At 35.7% G+C, this 14578-nt stretch overlaps 1 protein-coding gene across 1 annotated transcript in view; it reads left to right on the top strand.

The window, feature by feature from the left end:
• LOC140156568 (rho guanine nucleotide exchange factor TIAM1-like) overlaps positions 1-14578 on the top strand; it is a 128312-nt gene that overhangs the window by 84352 nt on the left and 29382 nt on the right. Inside the window, exons 13-16 of the mRNA XM_072179508.1 lie at positions 2899-2966; positions 4039-4147; positions 4597-4758; positions 4912-5095. Coding sequence (XP_072035609.1) covers positions 2899-2966; positions 4039-4147; positions 4597-4758; positions 4912-5095 — 523 coding nt within the window. The remainder of the gene's footprint in view (positions 1-2898; positions 2967-4038; positions 4148-4596; positions 4759-4911; positions 5096-14578) is intronic.

The following is a 14578-nucleotide window of genomic DNA, read 5'->3' as shown; positions in this document are numbered from 1 at the left end:
CTGCAAATGAGGTGCCAAAATGTGCAGAAATAAATTCTGCTTCCAACGCATTTTACAGATTTGTAATACAATCGCCAGTTTTGGAATAATTACCATTATTTAAGGTGGGTTAGTTTTGTTTTTTTGAGATGTTTAGTTCTAGTATTCACATCAATTGCTTCATTGTTTTATGTATGAAGAACAATTAGTTTTAATTTCAAATTTTATTCTAAAGTTAAATACTGTTTTATAATTGAAAAAACAACAACATTTGTTTCAAACCATAAACCACCTGTCACTGAATGGATTGAAACATGTGTCCACAATTTTCCAAATGCTAAAAAACTTGCTTAACCCTATGAGAACTACCTGCCGATTTGCCAAAAAGAAGTTATCAATTGGGCCAATCAGCAACATTGTTAGAATAATTTCACCACGCAAAAAATTGGGGTGAATTTTTTACAAAGCTCCATTCTGATTGGTGATTAATATGAAGATATCATGTAATTGACCAATCAGAGGCAATGTAAGATCGGCAGGTAGTGCCCAGGGGGTTAAGAAATGTTAACACAGATATGTAGAGATTCATTGTAGTAGCAAAACATATTACCCACATGTTCACAAGGTACTCAAAGTCAACAAAGCGTCATTTCAAACAGCTCCTGTCATAACTAAAATATCATTGAGTTTATTGAAAAAGACTGTTTTAATTAATGAGTTGCGTATATATCCTGTAATTGAACAACATAGTTATTGACTGGCAGAGCAGGTGGTTAACTAGGTAGGTGTGCTATTATATTGGAATTTGATTATTTATGCAATTTGATTTCAAAAGTACAGAAATTAAATCAAATACTGGAACTTACGTTTTGTTTACACTATGTTTTGTCGGATTGGTCATGTGAGAGATGGGGATCAATTCCTTTCTTGATACAACTTGATATTGATTTACAGGACATGATCTTGATGGGAGGGAGTTGAAATTGTCAATTGGGAAGGTCAAAAATTTGAAAACGGATTAACAAAGGCATATTTCCTTGTACAGGGAAATTGGAACTTCATTTTAGGGGGTTCGATGCAATTTATTGCTTTTTTGTTGGGGTCACTGAAAAATATCCCCTTTAATACAATTTCTTTGTTTTGTTTATTCTTATGTAGGAGGTATTCCAAATATTAAGTAATTATATTTACTAGTTGCAGTGCATGCTATAAATGATGTTATTTAATCTTAGTGTTCTTTACATTTAGTATTTATTTGTTCTAAAATAGAGACAAATTTCTCAGAAACTGATTTTACTTCTGAAGACCCTTCCCTCCCCCAAGACGAATTCTTTACCAGCACTCTAATTAAACTTATAAAGGCCCAAAATACGCTTATTCTAAAATGGGGACAAATTTCTAAGAAACTGATTTTGCTTCTGAAGACCCTTCCTCCCCCAAGACGAATTCTTTGTCATTACTCTAATTAAACTTATAAAGACCTTTATAGTAAGAAGCATTAGAAATGATCTACAGCAGGTTTCATGTTATCATTAAGTGATGTTATATGATGTGGGCTGGTATTAAATAGCCATTAAAAAGATCTATTTTCAGTTGATTTCACAGAGACCTACCAAACCATCTGCTCAGAAAATGATGAAAAATTTGAAATATTTGTTGGAATATTTTGTTCACACATCACCTGATTAGTGATCATTTGTTTCCTGCGTTCCTATTGTGACCATTTATTACAATGTTTTTGCTTTGTTATTTCATTTTTGCCCAGTTACAATCTGGACAAGTTTATTTGAATTTTTTGGATTGTGAAAATTTTGTGGCACAAAAATACTTTTGCCGGGCACTTTGTAAGTTGTAAGTATTCACTAGAATGGTTTAAAAATGGAAATTTCACAGACTAAAATGTTTAAGTTTGCAGAATGCAATCATAGGAATGTCCACAGCAATATGTAGGCCTAATCAATGCTTCTAGGCATTTATCTATTTGCATAAAAGATGATTTATTTTGTCGTCTGCTCTACATACTTTCATATCTCAAAAGGCTGCCTTGTGTGATTTTTATTGTCATTGCTATATGTACTCACAGCAGCTGAAAGGAGTATCCCATCATGCATTGCAGTATATCTGCATGCTCCATAGCAAAATGTATACAAAATATAAACAAGGGCCGCTTAGGTATTGAGAACTATTGATAGATTCACAATACTCTATGGGTGATATTTTTTCAAACAAAAGTCTAAGCTTCCCTGATTTAAGAGAGTAATTGAAAGTTGAAGTGTGGGATTTTGTGTACATTTTCTATGGCACAATCAGTTCTATAATGGTACCGCAAAGCATAATGGGATACTCCCTTCAGCTGCTGTGATGTCATACTGTTGTTTTATATTTCAGCATGCTTCATTCTTTTATGAATAGCTATGAATGGACACGAGATTGTAATATTATGATAATTCCTCAAAATCAATTTAACAAGTTAATTTAATACAGTGTATCTCATCACAATTAGATGACAATAATAAAATCACACAAGGCAGCCATTTGAGATTCAACAATATGTGAGCAGACGACGATTTATTAAATGAAAAGTAAAATTTTTGCGAAGTGAAAATTGTAATGCAATATACAATATGCTATAGTCACTATGGACCACAATAGCTTCATCCAAATTGCATAGTTCAATAACCTCATTTAAACAATCATAGTGCAAATTTTGACCTCAAGTTGAAGAGCATGAGTTTTTGTACCCAAATTTTCAAAGGTCATTCAATGAATGTACACATGTATTAGGGTTATAGAACTGTGCCGTGATAGATGAGCATGTTGTGGATCCTTGTGAGTTTTTAATTGTAAATCAGGTAGCACATGACACATTAGTAATAGCTAGTAATGGACTGTTGTGGTGTTTGTCTGTCTCTCTTTCAGTTTGGTACTCTACGCCGTAGCTCGCATAAGAACATCAATCGAGTCGACATGGGAAACATGCTGTCTGTGTAAGTACAATTGTTAATATATTTTGTTGTAATTTGTGCTATACCATATGGAAGCTAAGTATGTGCAAGGTGATTGGAGCACATAGATGCATGAATGTGTTACAGAATACACGACCTGCCGATCTAAAATTGTCTCTGGTTGGTCAATTACATGATATTTTCACTTAAATCACCAATCAGAATGGAGCTTTGCAAATCATTCACCCCAATTGTTTTGTGTGGTGAAATTATTCTAACAATGTTACTGATTGGGCCAATTGATAATGAACTTCTTTTTGGCCAATCGGCAGGTAGTTCTCATGGGGTTAACTAAGTTAATCGCTTCTTTAAACTGCTCCAATGTTTAAAAGAATGTGCATGTAAATTGATGAGCTAAAAGCTAATGGACTTTGTGTCTTTTTAATCCAAGTTAATCAGCTATTTTAGTTGAAATCCAAATACCCCCTATGGAAGACATGACCTTAATCTCCCACACAGGGGGTGTAGATTTCAAATGGAGCCACCCATTCTGGTAACCCTATTTGAAATTCACACTCCCTGTGTGGAAGATTACAGTCATGGGTGTATGGATTTCAACTGGAATAACCCAAAATGCTTTCAAAACAATCAGCAGTCCTTTTTGTAAAATTTATTATATATATTTAAAAGGTGTGATTTACATGCACACAACACCATATGTAAAGTCCTTATATTTGTATCTACAAACAATACATGTACATCAAATTTTAGTACATCTATTTTCTGATATCAGTCTCTTGTATTGAATGTTCAATCAAATTTTTGGGCACCAGAAAATAAGGCACATTTAAAATTTTTAAGGCATGAGATTTTTCAGTTTTAAATTCAGTTTTTATTAAATTTCAGCCTGTTTTTGGTACTTTTTACCCAATTTCACACACATTTTTCACACACAGTTTTTATAGAAAAGTGCAGTCTCATTTTCAAATTGAAAATTAATTAAATTAATTTTCAAACGAATAGATTTGGGTGCAAATTTCAAAATATCTTGCATACTGGAGGATATAGAAGTATAAGCCCACTGATCCTTTTTGTGTAATCTTTCCTCATACAGTGACACGACCCCTATGTCTCCAAAACAAGTGGAGCAAGAATATGACATCATAGATGCTCCTGAACCACCTCCTGCTGGAATGACAAATGGGGACCTCAATGATAATTCAGTAAGTACTTGGCCGGGGTGGGGGAGATATCTTACACTTCCCACAATGCATTTCTCCCATTTCAATTTTCTGTACTGATTTACTATCTAGTGCAACATGGGTTGATATCAACAAAAAGTACCTAAATGAACAGAACATGTCAAGATCTTGCAAAATATGTTTATTTCTTTATGGGGTAACATTTAGCCAGTCTATTATCAACATGAAAAGAAATAGTAGTGTCATTTGCTGTAATGAGGTGATATGTCATGTTGCAAAGGATTCTGGGAAGGGTAAGATATCTTCTCAGACTGTGGGTTTTTTAGTGGAAAGGTTGGCATGGGGATGTGTGGCGGATTCAAGGTGCATTTATATTTGGTGTACTATAAATTTGAGAAAACTGGTTTGTACTTATTTTGGAATAAACGGAATCCCAGACATTAAACAATGCTACCACATTTGTTTTGCAGAGTCTTGGAGAGGGTAGTCTGCCAAGTCATGAGGAGTCAGTTTCATCAGATGTCCCAATTGATGGCGGCAGCATAAAGGTCGTGCTTCCTAACAACCAAAGTACTATGGTGACAGTGAAACCAGGGATGACTGTCCACGACCTGCTGATCACTAGTTGTATGGTGAGTTTGTTTGTCTGTTTGTTTGTTTGCTTACTTGGGACTTTTGAAGGTTGAGGGAGGAATTTTAGGATTTCTTGCAGTAAGCTTACTCTTGATGTTGTACCATTTCAGATGAAGTTAACTCTTTGCCTCATTTTGTTTTCAAACATTTAGCATCGCCAGATGGATTATCACAACTACTACGTGCGGCTGAAGCAAGCGTTGAAGAGTGGCGCCACCTATCATCTTCCTGACAAGATGGGCAAAATCTACCATGAGAAATTTGACGAGATTGAGATTTGTGCCAAGTCTATTCATCAGGTGGAACTCTACAGATTTGATGAGCATAAGACATTTGGTAAGAAGCAATGGGCTATTCCAGTTGAAATCCATACACCCCCTATGGAAGATATGACCTTAATCTCCCACACAGGGAGTGTGAATTTCAAATAGAGTTACCTGAATGGAGGATTCCGTTTGAAATCTATATCACCTGTGTGGGAGATTAAGGTTATGTCTTCCATAGGGGTGTATGGATTTCAATTGGAATAACCTATTTTGGAGCAGACGACACTGAATGGGTGGTTCCGTTTGAAATTCACACCCCTGTGTGGGAGATTAAGGTCATGCCTTCCATAGGGGGTGTAAGGATTTCAAATGGAATAACCCAATTTACATACTATGCAGCAGAAAATGTTTGCAACGTTTTTATTGTCATATTTTTTTGCGGTTGATTTCAAAACTGCAAATTTAACCCCCTGGACACTACTGGCCATCTAACAGCATTTCTGATTGCTTGATAACTTGAAATGCTCATTTGAGTTGCCAATTATGACTAATTATGACAAACTTGCATTTGCAGATGATCTTATTAATACCCTCCTTGATTGGTTCAAAATAGAATACAATATTCATTTTGGCCAACAGGTAGTTTTAGTCATGGTGCTACCATTCTTACAAAGTCATTTGACAGCAAATGTACTCTTTTTGTCTCGCCTGAATGTTCAGGGAGAGACTTAGTAATCACTATGGTGTGTGTGTGTCCGTGTGTGGGGGTGTGCGTGTGGGCACTTGTTTCATGCTGAAATTGGGGATACACACAAGGATTCGTACCAATCAATTGGGGACATACGGTGAAATGGGGATATCCCCAATTCTCTAATGGTCATAATATGTTAAAATTTGATGTAAAAATGCATTTTTGAAAATCTGGGGTGATTTGAGGTACATACCCAGTTTGCATGGTTTTATCCCAATCTGCCACACACATGTGTGTAAGATGCTTTAACAATGCAGTTTACACACAGTTTAGGTGACATCCCCATATCAAAAAAAAAAAACCACACTGTTGTGACGTCCCCGTGCACAGGCAAAAATCAAGCTGAGTGTGTCCCCATTTCCACAGAAAAAAATAACTGATGTGATCTCCCCATTTCCACTGACAAAATATAATAAGCCAACCCAATTTGATGTCCCCGTTTCCATGGACAAAAGTGAACCTAATGTGGCCAGCAGCTCATTTGACTTGTGCATATTTTTCAACTTCAACGTAAGTAACTTCCCAGCAAACACAAAACGTTTTCGACATCATTCGCAAAAAGGATATAAAAGGTTGTCAGAAAACGATTAAATGTCGGGTTATATAAAGGGTATATTAAGAGTATAAAACGTTTTCATAACCTTAAAAAAAATTTTTGATAATCTACTGCTCAGCAAACATATAAAGGGTATAAAAATGTTTTAATAACATTCCAAAAACATTCTTGAAAACTTGATACAAAACATTCTAAACAGAATGTTATTTTGGGGTTGAAAAAATATTTTGCGAAAAATGTTTGCCAAAAATATTTGCAATAACGTTTTAAAAATGTTTTCATGACCTTTATATAACCCGACATTTAAATGTTATTAAAAGGTTTAAAAAAAATCATTTTAAGAACATTTCTGTGTTTGTTGGGTTCAAATATTTTAACATAATGTTATTTAAGTATTGAGAAAATATTTGTCAAAAATGTTTGCAAAAATAGTTTAAAATAACATTTTTTGAAAACATTTAAAAAATATTGTTGTAGTGTGTTTTCATACAAAACGTTTTAAAATGTTATCATGACCTTTATATAACCCGACATTTTAATGTTATTAAAACGTTTTTACCTAAACCAAAAGCCAAAATATAACTTATTTAAAATGTTTTTAAAACGTTTTTGTGTTTGCTGGGTTGCAACTAAATTTTGCATGGTTATAAGCTGAAATTGACAAGTATGTAGCCTACAGAAATTTGTCAACATTCTGGCTGCCAATCTTGATTTCTGGGGATTGTTGTAACTCTGTCAGAAGCCAATTTGTCATTACCATGATTACTTGTTGATATCTATTCAGAATTTCATATCAGCAATGTGGATATCAGAGTACTGTTTTGATTTCATGCTGTTTTCTTCATTAACGAGTTTATATTCCGGGTTTATATTATTTATAGGGGCCTAGATTTTCAATTTGTGATGTTCATACTCATAGTAAATCACATGCTAGGGTGTGAGTTCTATTCATTTGACAATGGTATCTAATAGGCCCCTTCTACTGGTTTATGGCCACTGTATTATAAACAGTAAAACTAGAATGGTATGTATAATGGGTAAAGTAAAAAATAATGGCACCGTGAGGTTGTTGTATGAAAAAGACCAGCACGGAAATTCATCCTTCAAAAACTGTGTTTTGTATATGGTGTCATAGCTGTCATGTAAAAAATAATATGCCCAATTTTCTTCCCCATATGGTCAGGAGTGTTACATGCTAGCGTGAAAAGAGGTACTTGTATTTGAAACATGCACTGTAAAAAATGTACAAGTTAAAAAGTTTTGCATGGGTTTTCATGGCATTTTCTGAAATGTTTGCTATTATTAAGTACCACCAGTACCACATTCTTTCAAATTAGTCACTTAATAGTCTACTTATGAAAATATAAAGACTACATGGTGCGCAAAATAAATGTTCCAAAACTCACTTGTCGCAAGAACACTCTTTGTAATTTTGACCACTTTGTCACACTTTGGTGCCATTATTTCTGATTATACCCATAATTTATGTACACTTGTTTCATGCTGTAAATGGGGATACACACAAGGATCCTTACCAGTCAATTGGGGAAATACCGCGAAATGGGGATATTCCCGTTGACCTTAACTTTGATGTTGATTTGGTTTTGTCAGGATAAGGCCTACTATGTTGACCTAGGCTACCTTAGCCTGGTCCTAGGCCTGCTGATTTGTAATTGTAGTACGTCATCCCCAGTTTGGTACTAACATTTCTTTGTGTACCAGTATAGGCCAATATCTATCATCTCATATAACACGGGACATCGTTACTGGATAGGGAAAATTATTATTGTTAAAACAACATCTTTATAAATTCTTATGCTCATACAGCACACAAGGGAAAATGGGTGACAAACTTAACACTTTATTCACATCGATCAAGACCTTGCACAATCCCTAAACTGGCATTTACCAATGTCCTGTTCCATTTTGCATGGTGTGTGAACTGTTGATTAAACCAGAGAAGATGAGAAAATACAGAAACTATAATTATGCCACTCCAATTCCAAATTGATACCTTGTACTGGAGTCTGTAGAGAAGAATCTTTTATGAGAATAGCTGCTGAAAATTGGGCCCATACTTAGGTTTCAATTGTGACATTCTGTTATCAAAAGAAGATTGAATGGGGATATCCTTATTTTTGCGGTATTATTTTTCCCCAATTGACTGGTAAGAATCCTTGTGTGTATCCCCAATTGCAGCATGAAATAAGTGTCTGTGAGAGCGACACTGTGCCACACCTTTGTGCCCAATTTATGATACTTCCCCAGTTGACTGGTAAGAAACCTTTTGTGTATCCCCAATTTCAGCATGAAATAAGTGTCTGATTGCCACATCCCCATGTAACAAAAAAAAGAAATGAAGATATCCCTATTTCACGGTACTTCCCAATTGAATCCTTGTATCTATCCTGAATGAAATAAGTGTCTGTGATTTTGACATTCTGCCACACCTTCATGTTATAAAAAAGAGGAATGGGGGTATATCCTTATTTTGCGGCATTTCCCCAATTGACTGGTAAGAATCCTTGTGTGTATCCCCAATTGCAGCATTTAGGAACTATGAGCATACACTTTTAAACACTTTATTAAATGATACGTGAAGAAACCCAGGTATTCGTAGGTAACATGATAGATTTAACAATATCTATATTGAGTTTAGAGGTTCAAATTTTGCTATTATGTTAATGAATGAATAAAATGGTAATTATTGAATGAATCCGTATATGGGTAATACTATAATTGTCCAAGGGTAACGCTTAAGGCAGTCTGCAGACTCCACATGTTACATATAATATTTTATGTATAATACTTTTCGTGACGTCAAAAAGTATTACACGTCGAATAAGATGTATGTACCGGGAAAATATATATTTTGTTATATTGGGTGTTGCTTAATTAATTCATAAGGAGTTGCTCAATTTCTAAGAGTGGTAAATTTAGTGAGTGTTCTTACACGCAATGATGAACACCTTTTGATGTCTTCTTGCATAATATTTTAACTGTACAGTAGGCTTATTATAAGCCTACTGTACTACTTCAATTACTAATTTTAAAACAAACAAACCAAAAAAAACGGATAATTTACTACATTAATTTTATAGACATCCCACATAATAATACGGTAATAAAAATTGCTTTGATTTTATTCATGTTATCAATAATCATGAATAGTTTGGTACGGTATTTAGGGGCCTACGCTGGAATAAAAAAAAGCCGGATGACACAACACTTCACAACGCCACTCTACTTACGGGTAAAACAATAAATTAATAAGAGTTGCAGAACTGGTTACAACATAAACACGTTGGGTTATGAATTTGCAACACTTTGTGCATGTTGATATCGGTGATATTATTTACATGTAATGTTGGAGTATGTTCTATTTATCATCCCAAAATAGGCCTACATTAAAACATGAATAATGTTAATCATATGCAACGCCTCGTATATGGGTACTAATGATCCCACAATTAATATAACTTTAATAAGAGAATGGAGATCATACTGCAAGAAAATCCAAAAAGTTTCCGTAACGTGATTCTGAGGTATGCCAGCCTCAAGCTGACCAATAGCGCGAGCTTTATCCAGGTCTGGTAATTGAACCATGTTTGATTAGAACTTTCTTGCAAATGACCACTATGAAGAAGTGACCAGCAAGATAGGTTGACTTATGTTGATCTGTTTGAATCCACATGTACTAGAACTGCTAATCCCATCCTAGCACTTTTCATTCAACATGATGTACTGCAAACAACATTTCATACATTCTTTTATTCATGCATTAAACCACTCGCTCATTCATTCAGAGCAATAAGATGAGCGCAGATAATGGTCTATTTCGCACATTTTCTTTGAGACCTCTCTGTCTTTCAAAGAAAGTTACTCAGCCGTGGAATAAATTATCGTCACAAATGAGGTGTCATTGTTGACAGGAAAGAACAATGTTTTCGCTGGTATGAAACAATATGGAGATAGATTTCAAAATTGTCTGATATGCAACCGTTTTTAAAGTTTCCAAACTTTTTTGAGGAGTTTAGTAGATCCATTAAATAAGAATTTTGGAACAAACCGTTTTAATTTTCTGGGAATTTAATCCACAGATTTATTCACAATATTTCACCCTTGGCCTTTATCAAGTGTGGGCTGCGATTCACGTGCTTGAAAACAACCAAAGAAAAGATTGTTGCGTGAAGCGTAAAGCGCGTGTGAAAAGCGACCACGTGTTGTGCGTGCGCGTAAAGCGCACATACCATAAACATGCAGGAAATACACAAAAACAAAAACAGATACGCAGATCGCAACTCCTGGACTACTGAGCGGCATGATGGATGAAATTAAGAGTCACATTTATTTATATTGAATACATTAAATTGTAGATTCATGCCGTTGGGTTACTTGGGTTTGAGTGTCCCAAGTTGGAAAATGATTTGTTGTTCCATCAGCTTGCGGTTCTTTCTATCTGAAAATTGAGTAAGTGCTGTCACTTCGACATCATCCAAGGTGTGGTCACTGGTAGTGAAGTGCTCCGGAACTGGTCGAAAGATGTCACGCAGAACTGAAGGATATCGTGTCTGTGCTCTGTAAATCTATCGGCCAACCTATGCTCTATCTCCTCGATATATAGACAGGTGGGATGGCGTTTGCAACTAATGCAATGAATCACATGGGTTGAAATGCAACTGAATGTTTTCTTGATGTGATACACTCCTCTGGGTCCCGCTACGCTGTTGTTGCTCCTCAGATGCCGGCAGGTGTTGCATCTGCGTCGCTTGCAGGTTACCGTGCCGTGGTTGGCTATTGTCTCTTCATCTGTTTGTGGTAGTGAAGAGCGAACAAGGTGATCTTTAACGTTCTTGTCGCGACGGTAGGACACAATGGGTTGTTCTTTGAAGATATCAGTGGTTGTAGGATGATCACTAATTATCTTCCAGTTGGGCGCATGATCACATTACTTACTGCAACAGTGGCTGGATGATATGTGAGTACAAGCGGGGGGCATTGGTGATTGTCGGCACGCTCTTCAGTGCGAAGGCTCTCTTCTCTGGTGATGGTATGAACCCGCTGTAATGCCGCAGAGTTTACATTGTCGAGGTAACCACAAGACTTGAAGAACTGGATCATGTCCAAGGATTGCTTGCTGAAGTCGGCTTCACTGCTGCATAGTCGTCTCAGGCGGAGAAGTTGTGAGAACGGTATGGAATTCTTACATGACTTTGGATGTGATGATGTGTAGGTCAAGTACGAATGGGAGTCAGTGCTCTTGTAGTGTACTGAAGTGCAGAGATGATTGCCATCGATGGTGATCATGATGTCTAGGAAACTGATCTGTTCGTTGGAGATTTCCCAGGTATATCTAAGCGCCGGGTGGAATTGATTGACAAATTCCATGAAGTGTAACAAATCTTCTTCTCTGCAGTTAGCGTCGCGATTATGTCATCAATGTATCTGAGGAAGTGATGAGGTTTTGGACCCTTATACTGTTGTAGAAACTGTTGTTCATTGAAACCCATGAAGATACAAGCATATACTGGTCCGAATCTGGTACCCATCTTTACGCCCTGGGTCTGAAGGTAAAACTGTCCATTGAATTCAAAGCAATTGAGATTCGGAACAAGTTCAGCAAGTCGACAAATAGTGTCAGTTGATGGTTCTTTGATCTTACGCCTGTCAAAGGAAATGACGTAAAGCTCGTAGTCACTCGTCATGTGGGATACTGGTGTACAAGGACTTCACATCCATAGTGAATAGTAGTGATTGATTTGCATTGAATGAAGTGAACATCGCTGAGAAGCCTAAGGGCATGTTGTGAGGCCTTGACATAATAGTAGGCCTAGTGTATTTTCCGGCAAAAGGAATTTAATTATTGGAATTTGAGGGGTCCAATTTTTTGGATTCGAGGGTCAGTTTCACACGGTTTCATAATGGACATGTCGGAATTAGTAAGAATATGTGCTTAAAAATAGGCATATTCTTGAAAATCTGAAATTTTGTTGTTTATAAATATGGGTGCATTATAAACATTAATGAAGAAAATGCAAGCAAATGTGTGTATCTTATAACTGTTTTATAAGTTTATGAAATTAGATGTCATGGTGTAGGGAAAGCCAATGAAAAACACTACAGAGTACACAATGGGCTATTCCAGAAAATAGGGGCACACCCCCTATAGAGGAGTAAATTTTCAATCAAAGAAATGTCCAGATTTCCAAGTTTGCTTTCTGAAAACGACTGGATTTCCAGTTGCCAATGTTACTGGAAAAAGCTTGGAAATCCAATCAAATGAAGGAAAATCACGGAAATGTTGAAAATGATTTAAACCGGATTTTTTTGCCTTTGGGCACTTTAAAAGTCTGGATTTCCAACAGCCAGGACTGGACAAAAAGTCCGGATATCCGGGATATCCGAACTCCTCTATAGGGGGTGTGCATCTATTTTCTGGAATAGCCCAATGGTACAGGAATTCAGTTTCCTGGCACGGTGGATTAGATCTGGTGAATTTATTACTATAGTAGGCCTACTGGTAAAGTGCAGAATAAACATCCAAAAGCACCTCTTGGAATTTTTAGCAGCATCAGTAGAAATTTATCTTTGATAGATTTTCGGATGACCTCGCTTGAATCTAGCAAACAATTAAGAGTCGGGATTATAGCGCCGCTATTTAATGTGATTCAACTCACGTGGAACCCATTTTTATTTGACTTGTAATATACTTTTGACGTCACAAAAGTATTATACATAAAATATTATAATGTAACATATGGAGTCACCAATTTTTGGTGAAAGCATTTCTGCACGCTGTATCTTCTGCCATCAACATAATGAAATTAATAATAATTTGCATTTAGGCTTTATTTGGGTTTTGTTGAGTTGAAATTACTGTAAGAATATTGTCCATTTTCTGATTGGTCTCTTGAAATAAAACTGAACAAAATTAACTTTCTGTTCAACAGAATAATACTGCATCTGCCATGCTATGGCTGGACCTACTCAAATGACCCGCCAAATGTACTGTGCGCTGTGTGCGGGCAGCGAACCCCGCGTTGCATTATGTCCCGTAAACAGCTTGCTCAGGAATTTGGAATGCGGGCTAAATCATACGCCAGAACTTGACATTCACAGGGGTACGAGTAGAGGGTACAAAGATTATTTCATGTGAAAAGGACATTAATATTTGTTAACAGCAACTTAGATTATTTTCACAAATCTACATGTAACCTTTTTTTTTTTTTTTTTTATAATCATAAAATCATGAACCAATAAATGCCCAAATACTACAGATAACATTTAGATTCATCACTTCTCTGCAGAACTTTAAAACATTCCTAAAGACTCATCTTATTCAAATTGTCGTTCAAGATGTAGATTAATTATTGTACTTAATTTATGGTATAGTAACCTTGTTTTTAATTTATGGCATTGTACAGCTGGCTTGTACCTTGCAAATAATTTGTGTATTTAGCTTTCATGTATTTTGCTTTGTAAAGCGCTTGGTGAACTTGCTTTTGTTGTGAGGCGCTCAAAAATATATTTTATTATTATTATTATTATTATTCAGATAAGGTAAAATTTGATGCTTTAATGAAGAGCTGAAAGTGTATTTGCATCATTTTATTTAGAAATACATATTCGTGGTCAAAACATTTAAACAATTCCGTAGCAAGCTCCCTATTTGAAAAAAGGGTTAAAAATATGCCCTTAAAAGCATTTATGTTTCTCAAAATGTATGCATGAAAAAAGAAATCACCTACATGCTTCCAATCACACATTCTCTTCAGAACCACCACAGAGGATAAACCCACTTATGGAGTCCACCCGGTGTTGTCACCCACTATGAAGGCACTTGTATAATAGGGCCTACTCCTCAGTTTATACCAAACAAATACGAACTATACTGCGCCAATAAAATATCCTTACACTTGGAAAAATAATCATAATTTCAAAACCGAGCAATATTGGGGTAAATTAGCTTTTTTAATAGATGCATTATCTAATCCTGCACATTATGACACCACATTGAATCCAATATGACTTTTATAAAAAAGTAAACTTACAAGCAATTGAATAGACGAAGGTACAGTTTTAAAAGTGACAAACTGGCTAATACAAGGCGCAAAAAGATTCCAACAAGCGAAACAAAGAGACAACACAGCTTCTTCAATGAAGAGTTATTTAAAGCAGTTTTTATTTCAGTTTTTGCTTCTCTGTACTTTTCATAACTTTTATTTTATTTGTCAGTTCTTTTGTTT

The sequence above is a fragment of the Amphiura filiformis genome, chromosome 7, assembly GCF_039555335.1.
Source record: "Amphiura filiformis chromosome 7, Afil_fr2py, whole genome shotgun sequence".
In the NCBI taxonomy this organism is placed as follows: domain Eukaryota; kingdom Metazoa; phylum Echinodermata; class Ophiuroidea; order Amphilepidida; family Amphiuridae; genus Amphiura; species Amphiura filiformis.
Note: the sequence above shows the minus strand (reverse complement) of the source record. Positions and strands in the feature narration are given on the sequence as shown.